Source organism: Porites lutea, chromosome 8 (genome assembly GCF_958299795.1).
Source record: "Porites lutea chromosome 8, jaPorLute2.1, whole genome shotgun sequence".
Lineage (NCBI taxonomy): Eukaryota > Metazoa > Cnidaria > Anthozoa > Scleractinia > Poritidae > Porites > Porites lutea.
Genome location: NC_133208.1, coordinates 24,584,474 through 24,605,862, shown reverse-complemented (window position 1 = coordinate 24,605,862; position 21,389 = coordinate 24,584,474). Strand labels below are relative to the sequence as shown.

The window sequence follows — 21,389 nt, the reverse complement described above, 5'->3', positions numbered from 1 at the left end:
ACAACTGACTTTATACCATTTGCGTCATTAACAAATATAGGCAAAAGTTAAATGTTTATTTAACAATTAGTTCATGCGTCAGCATGAGTATATCAAGATATCAGGCAAACGGGAAATTTGGGGCGTGAGAGGTGCTCTATTCGAAGACGGAATGGTAAAGTTGTATCGTTATATCAAGTTAAGCACTAGTTAATACAGAACTGGCTTTACACCGTCTGCGGCAATAACAGAGACAAAAGTCCTCAGTGAAAGTTAACTTGGGGATAAAGTGAAAGTTAGCTCAGGGAAAAATAATGTTTGAAATGTTCTTAGTAAATTAGCTACGAACAGGTGTACCACCATAACTGATGTTAATGGTCATGCAGATCATAACTGTTCGTGGCGCTTATTCATCAATTGGTCCGATGGTGTTTACGCAAATGCAAAAGTTTTGAAGATATAGACAATGCGGCACCAGTGTGAAAGTCTCTAATGTCTCTTTCGGTTTATTCATATTTTATTGGGAAAGAATAGATCATTGATATTTTATGGGTGTAATCAATAAAACAATCATTCCACTCCCGCTTTCTGGATATGGAATTTTTTTTATGGCCGACGAGGCACCTTGCTTGATCCTCTTATAATAACCTCTTTATCTTTGTTGAAGTAGGCTAAAATATTTGCAACTAATACTAATCAAAGGTCTCTTTCTTGCTGCAGGCTAAAACCATCTCTTTGATTCTTTCAGGTCCCAGTAGTTTTCATTTGATCCATCTGGAACTTTTTTTTAAAAACTGCATATAAATTGATAATATTCCCCAAAGGTTCCATTGAAAGTCGGCGCCATTAGACACTAAAGCAACGTTTTTGTCACCATTTTAAACTCAGCGACAGTTGAGTGGTTTTTTTTTTTTCAGGTACACGGACGGGATTATACAAATTTCATGATCAACGCGCATTTGTCATCAACCTAAGATTTGTATCAAGGAATAAAGTTTTAAACCCTGCCCAACTTATCAGCTGTTAAACATGTTTAAGCTTTTATGTGAATAAGGCATAATAAACCTCGAAGATGAAATCGATTAGACAAAGCAACTAAGTGGTCATGTATACTATGTTATTTCATGGTGTACACAAAATTGAAAGGCAAATTATCAGCCTTCGAAGTTTAGCTTTATCCGCTAAGCTAGCTGTCTTCCCTTTAACTTAGGTTGAAAATTAGAATGTTGGCTGTTTGAGACCTGGACCTTACTTTACACAAGTGTCTTTTACAAATGCATGGGATAGGAGGTAATTAGCACGTTTCCAAACGGGAAGATGAAGTCTTATTGTTATAGAAAGTTAGCAGGTAATACAAATCTCGTCATTAACAAAACTAGTTAGAGGAAAAACTTAAATGTTTATTTAAAAATTAGTTCATGCGTCACCGTGTGTATGTTAAGATATAAAGCACTCACTGGAAAGTTTTGGGCCTAAGAGCTGCTCGCTTCGCTCACGGAAAAACGAAATATTAAGTGTCGTTAATTATAGCTAGTTAAGCACAAATTAATAACAGAACACGATCTGTGCTTTTATTAAATAGAGCTTAGAGAGAAGGTGAACTTTAGCTTATGGACAAAAAATAATTTTTCAGATGTTTTTATTAAACTAACTACGAACAGATGTGCACCACCATAAATGTTGGTAGTCAGATCATACTTATTCGTGACGCTTTTCTAGAATGAGTATTCATCAACTGGTCCATTAGCCTGGGACCAGGCTCCGCTCGCAGATTTTTCTCCTTCGCCCTCTCCCCACTGCGGAGCCTGGTCGCAGGCTATTGGTCCGTTGGCGTTGAAGCAAATGAAAAAGTTTAATTGATATAGACATGTGGCACTAGTGTAAAAGTCTCTAATATCTCTTTCGGTTTATTTTAAAAAAATTTTTTCGGAAAGGATCGATCAATGATATTTCATGGCCGTTTTTAATAAAACATTTATTCTACCAGCACTTGCTGAATATGAGATGTTTATGGCCAACGCGGCACATAGGCCCGTATTCAACGCGAGCACTTTTGGAATAATTGTTTATTATTGTGCGTAACGTACGGTTAAATACAACATCGAATGATTTCTATTGAAAGCATCATGATTGTCACTCCCTTTTTCAATATTTGTACCTTCTTTATTTCAGGTACCATCTGAGTGAGTTTAAAGGTGATATGTCATGAGAATATTGCTGTTAGGTCTGTGTTTTTTAATAAGTGATATAGAAAATAACCGGACGTAGCCCCCTTTAACACCAAAGAGGAGCAGGTGGGCCCTCTGATAGTATACAGTGGAACCTAACGAACCTCTATATAACGAAGTCCTCGGTATAACGAACGACTTTCTTTACACCAGTAATTATAGCAAAAAATACCAAAAAGAACCTCGATTTACCGAAACCTCGGTGTAGCCAACAAATTTTGCCAGTCTCTATGGCCCGTCTATATTTTATCGACGACCCAGCCGGTAAATAACGTATAGCTATGATGACCTTATTATTCGCATACTGATTCTAAGTTCTACAAGGCCTGAGTGAATGCCAAATTTATGCAACACGTCAAAGATTTAGCAAACAAAATTCCATTTGTAGTTGATTCAACTTTGCTCTAGTAATCATGACTTGTGTGTGTATGTTTTATCCCGGCAAATTTGACCTCTTTGATCACGGTATTTTATTTTTCTTCTCTGTAATTGGTAATATTCCATTGTTTGCTCAATAATTTTGCTAAAGTTGTTGTTCCACCAACCGCTGAGATCCGACTGAATCGACAATTTGTTAAACTAAACAGGAATTTAGGTATCTAACTGAGAAAGAGCGAAGCTGTGCTTTTGAGAACAGCTGAAATGGCTAATGGTGTCCCGTTACCCAAATTTTATGTCAATATCATTGCGATAGGGTCGACGACTTTTAAGAGTTCCAAAGGGAGTTGATTGCAAGGCTGAATTCACTGTATTGACTGAAATGAACTGGTAGCAGAAGGCATAATGTAAGAGGCACAAGAATGCGCTATAAACAGTGTAGACCTTACCTTTGGTGATCTCAAATAATGTAAACCGAACATAAATTAGGAAATAAATAAATGCGTCCTTTAATAAGAACTTATTTAGCATTTTTGATATGGAACCATTAATTGACTTTAGATTGACAATTCAGTAGGAGGAACTATAATAATTTGTCTCAGTTTGCTGTCATTTTCTTACAATTAAAATATAGCGGCGCCTAAATGTTTTCAATGGTAGAATTATATATAGAACAACATGAAAGAACAGAAGATGTTTTTGTAAGTAAGCGACTCAAGAGAACAGACCTGTCGAAGAATCAGTAAGCATGAACACAACAGCAAATGGAAGCTGCTTCAGTTTGATAAATCCAGAAGCACTAAAAATTGGGCAAACGGTTGCTCTCAGCCTGATACTTGTTGTTTCGTTGGTTGGGAATTCTCTCATCGTATTAATTGTTTACAAAACACCAACTTTGAGAAAACCGATAAATATGTTGATCGCAAATATGGCCTTGTCCGACCTGTTCTATCCAATATTCTTGGTTCCTGTTCGTCTGGCAGAAGGGCACGCTGGCTCGTGGCCTATTGGTAGTACCCTTGGTCAGGCCTTGTGCAAGCTACACCCTTTTCTTTCAGACGTTTCCTCGTTAGTATCGATTCAGAGCCTTGTTCTGATAACAGTGGATCGATTTGTAGCTGTTGTAGTCCCACTCCGTTCCGCTGTCTTAAGTAGAAAGCTGTGTCTATTTTTCATTATCGCTTCGTGGATCGTCGCAATGGCCGTTCATTCGCCATATCTTGTTGCTTTAAAACTTGTTAAATACCCAGAACGACTGAGGTGCGAGCTTCTGTGGCAGGAAGCCTTCGAAGGAAACACATATCCAAATTACCTCCTAGCATGTGCTATCGTGTTTTTCTACATTCCCTTTGTCCTGTTGGTGATACTTTACTCCATCATCCTGATCAAGCTTAAAAAACAAGCCCATCCAGGTGAACGGTCAGCCAACGCTGAGGAACAGAGGACAAGAAGAAACAGAAATGTTCTTAAGATGGCCACCGCTGTCGTGGTAGTGTTTTTCATTTGCTGGATACCCTTAGTCAGTAACGCGATAATAGACGATTTCAGTGCACCAGACAGTCTTATTTTATCTTCTTGTAGTTTTCATCGATACTTTAATGTCACCTTCTTTATGGCTTACGCAAACTGTGCTATCAACGCGATTATCTGCCTCATTCTTAACAGTAACTACCGCCAAGCTCTTAAGAGACTTGTGAGTTGCTGTGCCGCCGATGCAGTGTAATATTAACGTTTGAAGACTAAAAGCCGGGTCTTAAGAGATTCATTAAAAAAAAAAAAAGAAGACAAGTAACAACTAATCTGTTGTGTAAAATAAAAGCGAAATCACGAAAGAAATGCATGCGAATTATGTTTTCGGCTGCAACGTAATCTGGAGCACGCCCTAACCCTAACTCTAGGAATGGTGGAAAAAAATGTTGTATTGAACGCATTTGCAACGTATAATTTTGCCGAAAAACGTCGATCGAAGCCAGTAGAGCCGTTTTTTTATTCTGTTCACTGAAACGGCTTCTGGATGGTTTGCTGCAGAACCGGCAAGACATCCAAAGAAAGCGGTATGGTATTAGCAGATCGACATGGGAACTTTGAAACCTAGTAAAGGAGCGCACGAACCAAGACGAGGGACTTAAGTAGAGGTGAAAGAAGAGGCCAGTTAGCCACGGTCGTCCTACTTCGTAAAGACAACTGATGTGTCTGAACTAAAGTGCCATGGAGTATACTCAGCTGAAGCGTTTAGAAAAAAAAAATCAACAGTTGCCGGTGGAAGATAGTTGATAACAACGAAGAAAGTCTTTCAACACAGAGAGGCATATAAAAGCGTTTAGCCTACCCTTAGTTGTCATCACCAGAATCACCCCGGGCACCTGCTCAGTCACGTGCACCGGTGCCATGTTACAAACATGGCGTGAACAAATATTTTTCTTTCTTTTTGCGAATAATAATTAGGGGATGTTGGAAAAATGGACTGCGTGACTGTCACGCTGTGAAAGTAAACCTTGTTCCTTCTGATCTAGTTGCTTAGTGATAAGTTGTAATGACGTGATGTAAGTACAGGATTTCGAAACCATGTGCGAGTCTATGAGGGATCTAACGATTGTAATCATCTTTGTAGCGTGGACATTAAATTGTGAAGTGATTCGAGTCTGTAGGTCGTTTTAACGTGAATATTATCTGGAAAATCTCTTGTGTTAGAAGCAATCGGAAGATTCCTGACAGGGCAAATTCAAGGGAGAAAATTGTGGTATACCCTGACGCCGAGTAAGAAATTCAGTAGATTTTTCGCTGTTTGTGTGAAGAACAATTTAAAGAGTTTTTCCTCTGTTTCAGCTGTAGCCTTTTCTACGGAATGCTTCATTTCCCTCGTTTATATGTTGCCTATAGTCACCAACCAAGTCCGCCATGTTTTAATTTGTTAATGTGTAAAACTTGCTGACATTAAGAAGTGACGTCAGTATTCCGTTTTATTCCAAATATTCTGCTCCCCTGATCTGTATTTGGAATATGTTCTACTTAGTTTAGAACTGGAATAACAGGTCAATCGAGCGGATATTCCGGATCTTTCAATTGTATTCCTATTGAGCTCAAACCAAGTTAGAATCGCATTGTGTTTCGGTTATTTCTTAGAGCATTGGAGACGTGTGAAACGAGCTTTGTTGAAAGAGACGTGCCAGGGGCGTAGCCAGGATTTTTCAAAGGGGGTATCACAGCAGGGACACCATCCGGGGATCGCCGACTATATATGGTTTATACCGCTGCTCTCCTTCGTGTATCAGCGGGCTCAGTCGTATTATCGCGGCATGAAGGCCCATATTAACTAACGACAAGAGCCGCTGACGAAAATACTTTACAAAAAAACAAATTTTAAAAAAGTGGTGTTTTCAACAATGGCTTTTACGGCCAAGATATTGTCATGGCGTTTTCGCCACCTGAATATTGTAGGTTGTTTGATCAAAAGAAGGCCTACCAAGAGGGGGGGTCAAGGGCACCCCAGAACCCCCCCCCTAGCTACGCCCCTGCGTGCCACCATAAATATTAATAGTCGGATAGTAATTATCCGCTTTTGTATAAATGGTATGAAAACTAGCTAGAGAGACGTGTATCTCGTTGTTTAACATTCTGACTTCAGCTCTCTTAGCGTTAGGCATTAAGCCATAATGACCTTACATCTTCTATTGCATACTGATTCTGAGATGTGAAAGACGAATAAATTTCAAATTTATACAAAACGTCTAAGGTTTAGTGAACAAAATTCCATTTGTTTAGTCACTGGCATGAGCTTCGCTCTAGTATTTATGACCTGTGTGTGTACGTTATATCGCGGCAAATATGACCTCTTTGTCACGGTATTTTATTAATTTGTCGTCTCCATTATTGCAAAAAGCTAGGTGAGGGCTCAATAATTTTGCCAAAGTTGTTTTTCCACTACCGCAGATCAGTTTAGTTTTTTTTTTTTCGTTTTTTTTTTTTTTTTTTTTTTTTTAAACTAAAAACACATTTAGTTGTTAAGGTGGCTCCGTAATTAATACAAGAGTATTTAGCTGTGACAAATTTTCCGTCGTAACTTTTTCGATTTTAACGCGATGGCTGCGAAACTTTACAAAAAACAACAGATATCATTCGGCAATAAAACGAAATATTCCGATTTCATTGATGGTAAATATTTCTTGAGAAATTAGCGCTTGAAAGGACCCTACTGTTCAAAGAAAATCGCGTCTAGTAAAAAATTTTGCTGATATTTTTTACTGAAATTTCTGGTATCGACTTTAATTGATATAATAAATATGCCAGAGGAATTTCAGAAAAATCGTTGGAACAGAAGTCCGTAACTAAAAATGGCTCAAAATTCAGCTGTGAAATTGTTTTGGAATTTCAAAAATAAATTACTATCAGGAAGAAGGAGACACCAGTTTGAATTTTCAGGACAAGTAAATTCAGTGATTGCTAATTCTGAAAACAGAAGCCGATTGCCTATCGTGCTATTCTTTAAAAGGTACTTTTCAGTTTTAGAAGCACTATAAATTGCTCCAAACTTTGCTTTGACGTCGAATGACTTGTTCCTCGACATTTCTAAAATATCCCTTGGCAGTTTTGGTTCAAACTCCTGCTACATACATTTTGATGTATTGCAATGCATCCTCAACGGCTTTTCCTGCTGTACGTTGTTTCCGATTCAGGAAAAAGGTATTGGGATTGTAAGCTACCTTGTATCGAAGCTCAGATAGAACTATCCAGCACCTTTGTTTATGACCAGAAAATAAGCACGAGCGGCAGCTCTGCGAGGAATTCGCACCTCAGCCAGGGGGGACGAATGACAATGATGCCCATGTCTGTGAACCGATCTGTATAAACATGTATTGTAGAGCAAAACATAATAATCAAGAAAAAAAATACCCATTCATTGAAGGAAGGAGTGACAAAAATTTCAGAGTTGTAAATTTATTCACGGGCAGTATTTTTGCGATAATTTTATTTTGCACTGTGATGTTATTCGGTTCACAGGCATGGTCATCATTGTCGTTCGTCCCCCCTGGGTGAGGTGCGAATTCCTTAGCCTGCGTAGCTGGCGGTATTGTGTAGTAGTCGAGTGAGATTACCGCCTCGTCCCTACTCCTTTTTTTTGGAACACGGCTCCGCCGCCAAAACTTTAATCTCGCACCCACACAATACCGCCAGCTACGCAGGCTACGAATTCCTCGCAGAACTGCCGCTTGTGTTCATTTTGTAGTCATAAACAAAGGTGCTGGAGAGTTCTATCTGAGCTCTGACAAGAGGTAGCGTCCAATCTCAATACTTTTTTCCTGAATTGGAAGCAACGAACAGCAGTAAAAGTCGTTGAAATTGCATTGCAATACATCAAAACGTATGCAGCAGGAGTTTGAGCCAAAACTGCCGAGGGATATTTTAAAACTGTCGAAGAACAAGTCATTGTACTTCAGAGCAAGGTTTGGAGCAATTTATAGTGCTTCTAAAACTAAAAAGTACCTTTTAAAGAATAGCACGATAGGCAATCGGCTTTTGTCTTAAAAAATTAGTAAACGTTGAATTTACTTGTCCCGAAAATTCAAACTGGTGGCTCCCTCTCCCTGATAGTAATTTATTTTTGAAATTCCAAAACAATTTCACAGCTGAATTTTGAGCCACTTTTAGTTACGGACTTCTGCTCCAACGATTTTTCTGAAATTCCTCTGGCATATTTATTATATCAATGAAAGCCGATACCAGAAATTTCAGTAAAAAATATCAGCAAAATTTTTTACTAGACGCGATTTTCTTTGAACAGTAGGGTCCTTTCAAGCGCTAATTTCTCAAGAAATATTTACCATCAATGAAATCGGAATATTTCGTTTTATTGCCGAATGATATCTATTCCTGTTTGCAAAGTTTCGCAGCCATCGCGTTAAAAACCAAAAAGTTATGACGGAAAATTTGTCACAGCAAAATGCTCTAGTATTAATTACGGAGCCACCTTAAATTGAAAAGAAAGAACCTGCATATTGAGGACAGCTGGCTTATGGTGTCTCGTTTCCCAAATTTCATGTGAAATATAGGGTCGACATGTCTTAGAGCTCCTAGGGAATTAATTTCAAGGGCGAATTCTGTAGTTGTTGACTACATTTATTGAAATGGAAAAATAGCAGAAAACATAATGTAAGCCAAATCAATGCAGTATAAACAGTGTATACCTTCCTTTCTGTGATCTTGGATAATGTAAACCGAAAAGAAATAAATGCAAATATAAGAAAAGGAAAGTGTTCAAGAACAGGGCGAGAGAGCCCCTGGGATGCTACTCTAAAAGAACCAGTTCCACGACTTATTCGAACGCTTGTCTGTGACTGGGCAAAAAAATATTTTTTGTGCCCAATCAGAATCAGCATGTATTGTGCTGCCTTCGTGACCTTCTTATACGAAAGGGTTGACTTGCAAACTCGACTGTTTCCTCTCCGCCCCTGAAAAAATCAGTCGGGCTCGTGCAGGAGAGTTTCTTCGAGAAGAGGTTTCAGTGAATTCAAAAATGAGCTCCTAAAGTCTACTCTACCAGTTTCATTCGATCCTGTTGTATCACTGAGGAGAAACATTTAACAAAAAATTTACAAACTTTAAAGGTCGAAAAAATGTCTCCTGCACGTGCCTGCATGAGTATGCCGAGCAGACGTAAACAACCACGCAGACGATTTCGCATGAACAAGCCTAGAAGTACTCTGGTATTTATGAATTTACCTTCGAGCAGTCCACAGGCTGATTTCTTCAATTGTTGCATTTTTCGTTTTATTTTGGTTTGGTAACATGCTAAATTATTTGGTAAGATTTCCGTATAACCCCATACACTTATTATGCATGCATGTTTCCACTCTATTCATTGTCATAATTATCAAGTAGTATGAAATTGCTACCTGCATGATAAATGTTTGAGTTTACAGGGAAATTTTACCAATTATGGCTTTTCAGTAGGCCCTATTTTTACTGAAAAAAATTCTCCAAGAAAGCTCTCCTGCAGGAGCCAAACATGCACGGCCAACAGTCGAATTTGCAGGTGAACATTACAAGCCTCAGCGTTCCGGAAGTTAAAAAATGCGGCACGCCTGGTTGTTTTGAAGTGAAGTAATCATCCAGTTGAGTATCTGTCATCGTAACACTTTTGCGGTCAACTACCGCAGAGCTCGTAAAGTACTTTAGGGACAGACCACTAGAAAAGTTATGGGGGGGGTGTACTTCGCCCGTCCCCCCCATAAGTTTTCTAATGGTCCGTCCCTTAATTAAAATCGTGTTCAAACCACTGTGGAGGAAGTCTGTTTATAATTGTGTCGATAAATGCACTTCTGACTTTCACGAGGATCAATTTTGAATGAATTATCAAAAATTTTGTTAAGCGGGAAGTCTACCTACCGTTCCCGGGAAAAGGAACTTTTATAGTGGCGCAACACAAATGTTTCGAGACTCGAGGATGTGCTTACAAACCATTCTCTATATCAATGCGACTAAAGGAGGGTATAGGGTATATAACACGTTTAGCATTTTGACCCGTAGCCGAAAAAAAAATTAGGCAGTTGCCCTATATCTTTTCTGGTTCATCTAGGTAGAAGTCCTGGCATATAATTATGCCTGAGCGCTTCTAAGATATAAAACATGTTTAGCATTTCGACGCGTAGAAAAAAAAAATTGAACGTTTAGCACTTCGACCTGTAGAACAAAAATCAGCCAGTTGTTCTACATCCTTTCTGGTTCATTCAGGTAGAAGTCCTTGCATGATATTATTATGCCTGATTGCTTCTAGCATATATAACACGTTTAATTAGCATTTGGACGCGTAGAAAGTCAGTTGTTCTATATCCATTCTGGTTCATCCAGGCAGAAGTCCTGGCATATAATTATTCATGAGCGCTTGTAGGATATATAAAACGTTTAGCATTTCGACCCGTGAAAAAATTAGGTGGTTGTTCTATATCCTTTCTGGTTCGTCCAAGTAGAAGTCGTGACATGATATTCATGCCTCAGAGCGTTTATGAAGTACAACCACAGGTAACCCAGGCTCTGTGATAGTACCACAGTACGGTTCCAGTAAAATTACAGTGTTTGTATGGGGTAAAAATATCATCCTAAAATTTCTAGGAAATACTAAATAAAGATCAATGAAACTTACTCTGCAGTTAATTGTTGTTGTCCTTATTGCTCCAACGAAGTTTCGGGATAATTTGCAGTAATTTGTTCAAATTCACTCTATCTACAATAATAATATACAAGGTAGGAAACACGAGGTGCCATTTTCGCCGACATGCTCTCATTCAACACAACTTTTTCCACGAAATTCGAACTCCAGCGGAAAATAGACATGCCAGGATCGTAGAAATAGGATAGCAGCAGACATAGAAACCAATGAAGCTTTCCCAGATAGAGAAACGAATCCCACAGACTTTGACAAACTCGAAGAATATAATCCAAACACACCGAGAATACGCTCGCCGAAGCAGCCGGGCCAGATCAACGCGCGGCCAAGAAAATGAAGCCTGGGCACTGTACAAAAAAAATTCCATCCCGGGGGTCCTGGGGTGACCTTTCTAGGGACCGATACATCATTTGCCCAAGGCCACCCTCCCCTGCTGGAAAAATACTTGATAGAAGGCAATTGTCCTTCCTAGCCAATCACCATTTGCCAGAGCAAACCCCGCACACGCGCCTGAATTTAAATGGCTAAAAAAAAGTAATATAATCAGGAGAGTCTGCGGAGTTACAAGGTGTCCCATTTCTTTTACTAAGGAATGCAAATAACAGTAATGAAACTAATGAAATAACAACGCGAAATGCTTACAAGGCGGGCTAAAAACAAGGTTGAACAAAAGGTAGATGATGACTGAGATACTGTTGCTGTGAACTCTCGAGCGAAACTATCGTAAATAAACGTTGAAGCTTACAAACTAATGTCAAAAATTATACAGAAAATTGCGACAGAATATGAATTGCGATAACTGAGACGAATGTGAAAGCCACGTGCACTAGTAAACAAAGAACTAGCGCGATTAACATATTTAGCGATTAATGCGGCAGTAACACGCCGACTTCTTGTCAATACAAGTGAACGCTCTATCGGCATCGTGAGACACCTCTCTTTGAATTTGATCCTGTTGTACAAATGCCTCGGTAAGAGCCAAAATTCACTTATATCTTTTGCTCGTTTTAAGTTTTGTAAATCGTCCTTCGTTGTTCTTTTCTTTGCCCTTATAACCTTGCCCTATTGATGTTTGATAAACTTTCTGAGGACCAGCGCCAGGAACTGAATATAGTTCGAGAGGAAAATAATCTCTTTATAACAGGCCATAGTGATTGGCTAGGAAGAACAATTGCCTTCTATCAAGTATTTTTCCAGCAGGGGAGGGTGGCCTTGGGCAAATGATGTATCGGTCCCTAGAAAGGTCACCCCAGGACCCCCGGGATGGAATTTTTTTGTACAGTGCCCAGGCTTCATTTTCTTGGCCGCGCGTTGATCTGGCCCGGCTGCTTCGGCGAGCGTATTCTCGGTGTGTTTGGATTATATTCTTCGAGTTTGTCAAAGTCTGTGGGATTCGTTTCACTATCTGGGAAAGCTTCATTGGTTTCTATATCTGCTGCTATCCTATTTCTACGATCCTGGCATGTCTATTTTCCGTTGGAGTTCGAATTTCGTGGAAAAAGTTGTGTTGAATGAGAGCATGTCGGCGAAAATGGTACCTCGTGTTTCCTACCTTGTATATTATTATTGTAGATAGAGTGAATTTGAACAAATTACTGCAAATTATCCCGAAACTTCGTTGGAGCAATAAGGACAACAACAATTAACTGCAGAGTAAGTTTCATTGATCTTTATTTAGTATTTCCTAGAAATTTTAGGATGATATTTTTACCCCATACAAACACTGTAATTTTACTGGACCCGTACTGTGGTACTATCACAGAGCCTGGGTTACCTGTGGTACAACGCGTTTAGCATTTCGACCCGTAGAAAAAAAATTAGGCAGTTGTTCTATACCCTTTCTGGTTCATCCAGGTAGATTTCCTGGCATGATATTAATATGCCTAAGTGCTTCTTGGATATATAACACGTTAAGCATTTCTTATCACAATTTCATCCCCGTCGATAAAACAACAGGTCATAGTCAATTAAGAGGCCGCTTTGAATCGATACGATCTCATTTGCATTTCTCCAAATTTTAGAGGGGCTGAATATTAGCTTGAAGAGTGCTTTGAACTGTAGTACATGTTTAATCAACATAAACGAGAACTGATCTAAAACCTGAAGGAGAAGTTTGTATTTCTAAATTTTTTCACATCAATTTAGGGGCCGACCATTTGACTTATCAGGGAGGAAAAAGGGGGGATTAAAAAAAGAATGCAGACTCTGTATGTCAGGGAAAAAGAAAAAAAATCTATCACCAGAAGTTTGGGGCAACATATTCTTACACAAACCAAATTACCTATCACCCTCTCCCCCAGCCCCCCCCCCCTTCCCCCACCCCCAAACGCCTCAAAAGTCAGCTGGCTGGCCACTTAGTCAGCAAAAACCAAAAAACAAATAACAAGGAAAAAAAAATTAAAAGGCGCCAAATTTTCAGGACGGGAGTCGGTTTCTTTGAAATTAGGTTTGCAAAAACTGTAATTGAATTCAACTGTGGACCCGGCGGACATTTTGTGTTGTTGTCATCTTGGAAAAAAATTTGCGTCCCGGGTAAGATACGCCGAAAGAGGTTCGTACAGTTTCTAGAAATTGTATTTGAATGGATTTCGCGAAATGGGATTTACTTGTCCTTTCAGGTATTGTATCATTTTTAGTGTGTGTACAGTGTTTCAGAAATTGCTTATTTCATTATAGATATTTCTTACTTCTTTCTTACACATATTTTCTAATATAGAACCGGCGAAGTTTAGCCAAATTCGAAAATAGTAGAAAATGTTGCTGGCTAACTAACACTCGCCCATATAATGTACTCTCCCTTTATTAACTTGCTTTATGACCTCAGTGTAAAAATGTCTCCAGATTAATCGAAACTCGATATTTACTTTAGAACATAGAATGTTCTGAAAACGGTTGCAGTTTTATGGAGTTTGTGTAGCTTTCATGATAGAAAATCGGAAAGGATGTATTTTAGTAGACATCAGATTCCAGAATATGTAAATACAAGGGGGCAGATCAGAATAATATGATATTGCTCTTATACTTAAGACGAAAGGGGGTATAATATTTGGTGCGCACTTTCAAAAGTACATTCACTTATTATTCCGCACTTAAAGGGGCCATAAAAGTGTACAGTTTAATGGGTATTAAAGTGAACAGTTTAAGGAGTCTTAAAGGGAACACTTTATGGGGCCTTACAGTGTACACTTTAAGAAGTCCTAAAGTGAACACTTTAAGGAGTCTTAAAGTGAACACTTTAAGGAGTCTTAAAGGGAACACTTTAAGGAGTCTTAAAGGGAACACTTTATGGGGCCTTACAGTGTACACTTTAAGAAGTCCTAGAGTGAACACTTTAAGGAGTCTTAAAGGGAACACTTTAAGGAGTCTTAAAGTGAACACTTTAAGGAGTCTTAAAGCGAACACTTTATAGGGTCTTACAGTGTGCACTTTAAGAAGTCCTAAAGTGAACACTTTAAGGAGTCTTAAAGTGAACACTTTAAGGAGTCTTAAAGGGAACACTTTAAGGAGTCTTAAAGGGAACACTTTATGGGGCCTTACAGTGTACACTTTAAGAAGTCCTAGAGTGAACACTTTAAGGAGTCTTAAAGGGAACACTTTAAGGAGTCTTAAAGTGAACACTTTAAGGAGTCTTAAAGCGAACACTTTATAGGGCCTTACAGTGTGCACTTTAAGAAGTCCTAAAGTGAACACTTTAAGGAGTCTTAAAGGGAACTCTTTAAGGATTAAGTTTTATAAAATAACTAAGATAGTACGCGCGCTCTGATTGGCCGAGAGGAGTGTTTGCATCAGAGTATGTAAACATGGTTGTGGCGTCAAGTTGTTTGGCTTTTCGCGCGCTAATCACGCAAGCACAAATTTGAAAAAGTTTTCGAGTTCAAAACTCAAAAAGTTTTCTTTATTTACCCATTCCTTCGACGGCTGAAACTTGGAAAATCGTTACAAAGAAGGTGTGTACATTTTTCTTCGCTTAAGCTGACCGTTTAAAGCGAGAAAAATCCGTATTTTGCAAAGCATCTTTTTGCAAAACAAGAACTGATTACGCGTGCAAGACTTCGTGGACAAGATTTTGCGACTGGTGAGAATTTCTCTTTTAATCAGTGCCTTATAAAGAGTTTTGCGTTTTTTGCTCGGGAAAGTTATTTTATAAAACCAATAGAAAACTTTTTTCCTGTGTTTGCATAGCCTGATATAAACACTCGAGGCGTTGGGAGAATTCTCGACAGTTACGCAAACCCTCGACTTCGTCTCGGGTTTGCATAACTGTCTCGAATTCTCCCAACCCCTCTCGTGTTTATATCAGGCTATGCAAGCACGGAAAACGTTTTCTATTGCTTAAATATAAAGCAATTTTACATAATTTTCATTGTAAGATTTATATAAGGGAATTTAACCTGAGATCAGGCCCAATTTGAGCGGTTCTCATACATTCTCTCTAACGGCTACCGATTTTCAAAGCGAAACGAAAATAGAGCCTGATCTCAGGTTAAAGCATAGTTAATTGAGTGGAATGGTTATGAAACCCGTCAGACTCCTTTGTTATATGTTTTTGTGGACCTGAAAGTGCACAACGTTCAAAAGAATTCCTATCATTTTGATTGTATTGACCAATAAAAACGTTGCATTAATTTATTCCGTAACAATTTGCCAACAGAAAACAAAGGTTTGTGCACTTTCAGGGTGCTTCCAACATAAACTGCAGCACTGTGGTTTTTATCAATGATGTTTGCCGCTTTTCATAATCAGTCTCCTCTGATAACTATGGTTAAAGGGAATTTGCCCAGCATCTTAGAATGATCCGCAAAAAATACGATAGGGGATCGAAGCGCGTACTTTGAAACCTAACTCAAGGACTGAGAAGGTACGTAGTTCCTGCCACACAAACGATCCAAGACAGTGATTTCAGCAGAAGTGAAAGAAAGTCAGTGAGCCGCCGTCCTACACTGTAAACTGAAAAACTGATGGGCCTACATTCAGCTGTAGGCCTTAATATATAACTGAAATGCATTATTTAGCAATTCTATTGAAATGAAATACTCCGGGACGTTTTTGAAGATGTTTAAAGCACTGCTCATACCTCGCGTTTTACCACTGCTCATTACTTAGCTTTTATAACACGTTTCTAGTTGCAAATGAAAAGAAAAACTTTTTTTAGAAATTGCAGTTGTCTTAAAGTTATAAAGAGAGAGCATTTAATAAGCGCGGTAAATGTAGGATTCCTATACAGTATTCGCCATTCCAAAAGCGAAGCCGGCTAAGAAATCAGACAGAAAGAAAACATGATTTTAGAAGGATCAAACTACTATGCCTTTTTGCCTTTTTCCCTTGAATACTTTTCATGTTTCTCATTCTGCCTTGCGGCTTTTGATTTTTTCGAGGAGTGTAGTTCAAAATCCTATTTGAATTTAATCAAGGTTGATTATGATTAATGATGGCGTGCAATTTGCGTTTGTTTATTCATTCCGGCTTCATCCTCGCTGAAGAGAAAGCACATATAGGCTTTAAAATACTTGATATAGATCAACTCATTCTTGTACTAACATTCAGATTTGGAGATGTTTTGGTGTAAAACATTTAGTCGCGTCCGTATTTTTATCAGATATAAAGACACACTAAACACTAATTTCTTTTGTTTTTAAGTTTATGGATTATTAATGAGTTTTTTTTTTTGAAAACATCATTGTCACTGTCTCATGCAATATTTGTACTAACTTTATTTTAGGTAACATTTAAGATAGTTTAAAGGGGTATGTCATGAAGGTATTGCAATATTGCTGTTTTACGTCAATTCTGTGCTTACGTCATCAGGAAATAACGTCACACAGTCCCTTTAAAACCAATACTGGTGGGTCAGGTGGGCTTTGTATCAAACAATCATGAAACTAAGTAGATGAAATTAATAAAATGAGACCACTGATGCACGCAAATAAGACGAAATTTGTAAGGAACAGTTCTCTTGGGTATTATCACATGACCTGTATTGGGAGAACAAAACATACAAGCTAAAAAGGTCTATTATCGACACTTATCGACACTTAGGAGTATTTATTCAACGTTTTGATACAGGTGGACCTTTTAAATTTAAATTCACAATATGTAGAAATTGACTAATCGTATTGGAAGAACTATAGCCTTAATTTACTTACGTAATAATTTGCCTCAGTTTGCTGATCAATATCAGGATACGAAGTTATTCGGAAAGCCCTGCAGGTGGCAGGAATTACAATTATTTGCTTACATGCAATCAGAATTAAATACAGTGACAGTGTTGTCAATGGTAGAATAAAAAAAACCTATTATATATCAAACCATTATTTTAACTGTCGATGTTTTCCAGTAGAAGCGAGTATCAAGAGAACACAACTGTCGAGAAGTCAGTAAAAAAGAAAACAACAAAAACACAAACACAACAGTAAAATGGATCAAGTTCCTGGAGCTGCTCCAGTCTGGTAAATCCAGAAGTAACGAACAAAACGCGGAGCAACAGTTACTTTTATTTTGAGCTTCGTTTTCGCTCTGGTTGGAAATTCCCTTGTCGTATTAATTGCTTACAAAACGCCAAGGAGTCATTGAGCATGATCGCAGCAGCAAATGGATCAAGTTATTGGAGCTGCTCCAGTTTAATAATTCCAGAAGCAGTAAAAATTGGAGTAACAGTTGCTTACAGTTTTATCCTTTGTGTTTCGTTGGTTGGAAATTTTCTCATCGTATTAATTGTTTACAAAACACCAACTTTGAGAAAACCGATAAATATGTTGATCGCAAACATGGCCATATCCGACCTGCTTTTTCCAATATTCCTGTTCCCCCTTCGACTTGCAGAGTTTCACGTTGGCTCGTGGATTATTGGTGGTGCCCTTGGCCAAGCTTTATGCAAGCTACACATCTTTCTTGGGAATGTTTCTGGGGTAGTATCGATTCAGAGCCTGGTTCTGATAGCCGTGGATCGATTTGGAGCTGTTGTAGTTCCACTCCGCTCTCGTCTCATAACTAGAAAGCTGTGTCCATTCTTTATTATCGCTACGTGGATCATCGCAATGGCCGTTTTTTCGCCACTTCTTGTTGCAAATAAACTTGTTAAATATCGAGAACGACTGATGTGCGTACGTCTGTGGATGGAATTTTTTGGAGGAAGCACATTTGCAAATTACTTCCTAGCAGTTGCTGTCGTGTTTCTCTGCATCCCCTTTGTCCTCGTGGTGATACTTTACTCTATCATCTTGATGAAGCTTAAAATGCAAGCTCATCCAGGTGAACAGTCAGCCAACGCTGAAGAAAAGCGCACCAGAAGAAACAGAAACGTGCTTAAGATAGCTACCGCCATCGTTGTAGTGTTTTTCATTTTCTGGATACCCTATTTCAGTAGCGCGGTGATAGTTAATTTTAGTGCACCGGGCAGTTCCATCTCGTTTTCCTGTAGTTTTTATCTGTTCTACATTGTCACCAATTACATGATTTACGCAAACTGTGCTATCAACCCGATCATCTGCCTCTCTTTTAGCAGTAATTATCTCCAAGCACTTAAGAGACTTGTGAATTGCTGTGATACAGTGCAAGATTAACTTTTGAAAACTAACAGCTGGGTCTTAAGCGTTTCGTGCAAAAAAAAAATGATGATAATAATAATAATAATAATAATAATAATAATAATAATAATAATAATAATAGTAATAAGGATTAAATACTTCACCATAAAATAATGACGGAGATGATGATGATGATTATAATTGTTATTATCTTAATGTAAATTAAGGCTTAAAACACCCCTTCAAAACCGTGAACGAACAATGTTGCTCAAGGTTGGATCAAACAAGATCGTTAAATCAGTCCAAAAAGATAAAAATAGAATTAAATTTAAAAAGACTACTTCAAAGACTGATCAAACAACGTGAAAAAGGCTAAGGTATACAATATTTCGACTGGCCAATACCAGTCTTCATCAGGTTTATTAGGAAAAAACAGGAATATGCAGAATATATGTTGCTGTAAAATAATAAACCGAAGTTACATGGTATGACGTGCTAAGGTGTACGGATGGCTAACTCTTGGATTACTTTTTAAAAAAATGAAAGCTTAAATAATGATCTTACGATTAGTCTACCGGTATCATTTAAGTCTGTCATTTGTTGTTTGATCAGTTTGAAGTAGTCTTTTTTACTTTAATTCTTAACCAAGATACTAATAATAACTAAAGGTTCAATGTTGGAAATGAAGTGCGGCCCCATGTAGAAAGATCATGGGGTTGGAACGGTAGGATATCACATGGTCTTCGAGGCTGTAAGATAAAATACAATATGGACGATCTTGAAGTTAAGTTATGTTGGATTTTTTAAGCTTGTTATAGTATCTTCAGCTTTATCTTGATGTGTGACTATAATTCGGAACCTGCTTCTACTTAGAATTAGTTTCAAATAAAAACATAATTCAAGCAATGAATTCCCAAAAAATTTAATCAATAACAACAAACATTAATATCTATCTCACTAACATATCATCCGTATTTTTTTAAAATAATCGCTGTATAATGAAAGATTGAATATTAAATGCATACTCCAATATCGGTTTGGATTGTTATTGACAAATACACAATAAAGATATTAAAAAAAAACTTTCAGAAAGCATGTTCGATTTAGTACACATTCGTTTCTGTTGAATTCATTCTTTTACTTCATGAGATCAATACAAATAAGTATTTGGAATGAACAGGAAAACCTAACTTCCGTTTGCGCAACCTTGGTAAGCAAATTCGCTTGGTTTATTTGCCCCTTTGCCGGGGCATATTATGACCTCAATAGTAAAAATTCAGCTTGTTCGCCGCGTTGCTCCATTGACCTCGTTTAATAGAAAAAGCAGTAAACTACAACAGGACGGTTATCCACTAAAAACGATTCTGCTGAGATGATTGTTTAGGGACGCTTTGAATAAATTGTCTCCTCGTGACAAGATTTCATTGATTGTGTTCCTGATCCACAACGATCCGCAGCTGATAACTCGTTGGGCTCATGGAACGACAGTGTTTCGAAAAATGAAAGAACATTGTCTGTCCCTCGAATCCTCACTTAAACGTTCGCTACCTTTCAAAAATACTTAACTTAACAACTGACATGAGATGCAAATGAGTAACTCACCGGCTGAGTTACAGAAAATATCAGACTGTCCCTCGCACTCGCGTCCGACTCTCGAATTCAACCTCAACCTCAAAGGCAACATTAACTACTGTCTAAATATTTCACTTTGCTGCATTGGGTGCTACGCGGCGGGGACTGGGAACTGGTAAAACAGCGAAACAAACTTGCAAACTTCTAAACAAACTTCCTGACAAATCGAGTTCTTAGACGCTTTAAAGACAAAAATAGGTAGCTGCTCTGTGCGGGCAACAATAATTATTATCTTGTTTACTCTTGCGTCTAAAAATCTGGGTAAGTTGTAAACCAAGCTGCTTAAAGAACAGGTTCCAATTTTTTGTTGATAAAAAGTTGTGCAAATTTAACAGTAGTGTTTCTAAATGATCTTAGAATTGATTGAAATATGACAATTAAAGAGCTTCAATACGCAAGTAAAGAGACAACGCGTGTCGGACAAAAATTCAAATGAAACACCATACAGAAAAGCGCCCTTTGATAATAGACCACTTTACAGTTGTGGACTTAATACCCTAGCCTTCGAGTGAATGTGAGGCTGACGGTGAGCTTGTTTTGATACAAACCTCCTTTGCTTTGTTATGGAAATTGTCCCTGATAAATACTAGTTAGCATAAGAATAACTTGATTTACATAATAAAGCAGGAAGGTTTGTACCAAAACAAGGTCACCGTCAGCCTCGCTTCCATCCATAACTGTAAAATGGCCTATTGTCGATTGTGACAATGCAAATAAGTGAAAAATGACGTAGAGAGAGTGTCAATCAAGAAATCCTCAGGGTATTGTTGGTTTTCACATGACGTCACTAAAATTCAAACTAAAAAAATTATCGACCCTACCGAGATTTTACTTTCACGATGCATTAGACCAGCTGAAAACAAATTTTCATACAAATTTTCGCTTCAAAAGGTTTCTTGGTTTTGTGATAGAGTACGCTTGAATTTCTAAGCTTTTGCGTGACGCGGCATTTACATGACGGCCAAGAGAGCTGTCATGTAGGTTAAAAAACTGACTTATTTCGGGAAATTTTGCTATCTAAACAGTTCATGTATTAGAAAAAGTATTACGTTTATGAGTTTCTGGAAGAATAAATTCATGCTTTTGTAGCAAAACTCTGTAACATATATTTCTGTTGGTTTCCGTCCGCCATGTTGGAGCTCATCCTGGTGAGCACCAGTATGGCGTCTCCATACAAATCTCTATAAGTTTGGGTGAAACATTTCTTCGGATATCTCGTATACGAAATATTCCTCTGACCTGAATCTTGGCGAGGGTCTTTGTATATGTACCTCCTTTCACTTCCCAGATTCTGGAATTTATCTATTGAACGGGTTTGATTTTTATTTTGATCTATTTTGAGTGGCGTGGCACTGAAAACCAGCAATATCCTTTTCCTGGTTATTGTTCTTGCTCAGACACCCGCAACATTTGGCTATTATTCGAAGAAGAATAGAAATTCACGCGACTAATAAGACTTCGGTCTATTCAAAAACTGTCTAAAATTAA

At 38.1% G+C, this 21,389-nt stretch overlaps 2 protein-coding genes across 2 annotated transcripts; both read left to right on the top strand.

The window, feature by feature from the left end:
* Positions 1–3,333: 3,333 nt before the first annotated feature.
* Positions 3,334–4,308, top strand: LOC140945391 (neuropeptide SIFamide receptor-like). Its single transcript, XM_073394424.1, has one exon. The coding sequence runs from the start codon at positions 3,334–3,336 to the stop codon at positions 4,306–4,308; it is 975 nt and encodes a 324-aa protein (XP_073250525.1).
* Positions 4,309–17,318: 13,010 nt separating this feature from the next.
* On the top strand, positions 17,319–18,305 carry LOC140945390 (QRFP-like peptide receptor). The gene has a single exon (XM_073394423.1). It carries the CDS (start codon positions 17,319–17,321, stop codon positions 18,303–18,305), a length of 987 nt encoding a protein of 328 aa, XP_073250524.1.
* The last annotated feature ends 3,084 nt before the right edge of the window (positions 18,306–21,389 follow it).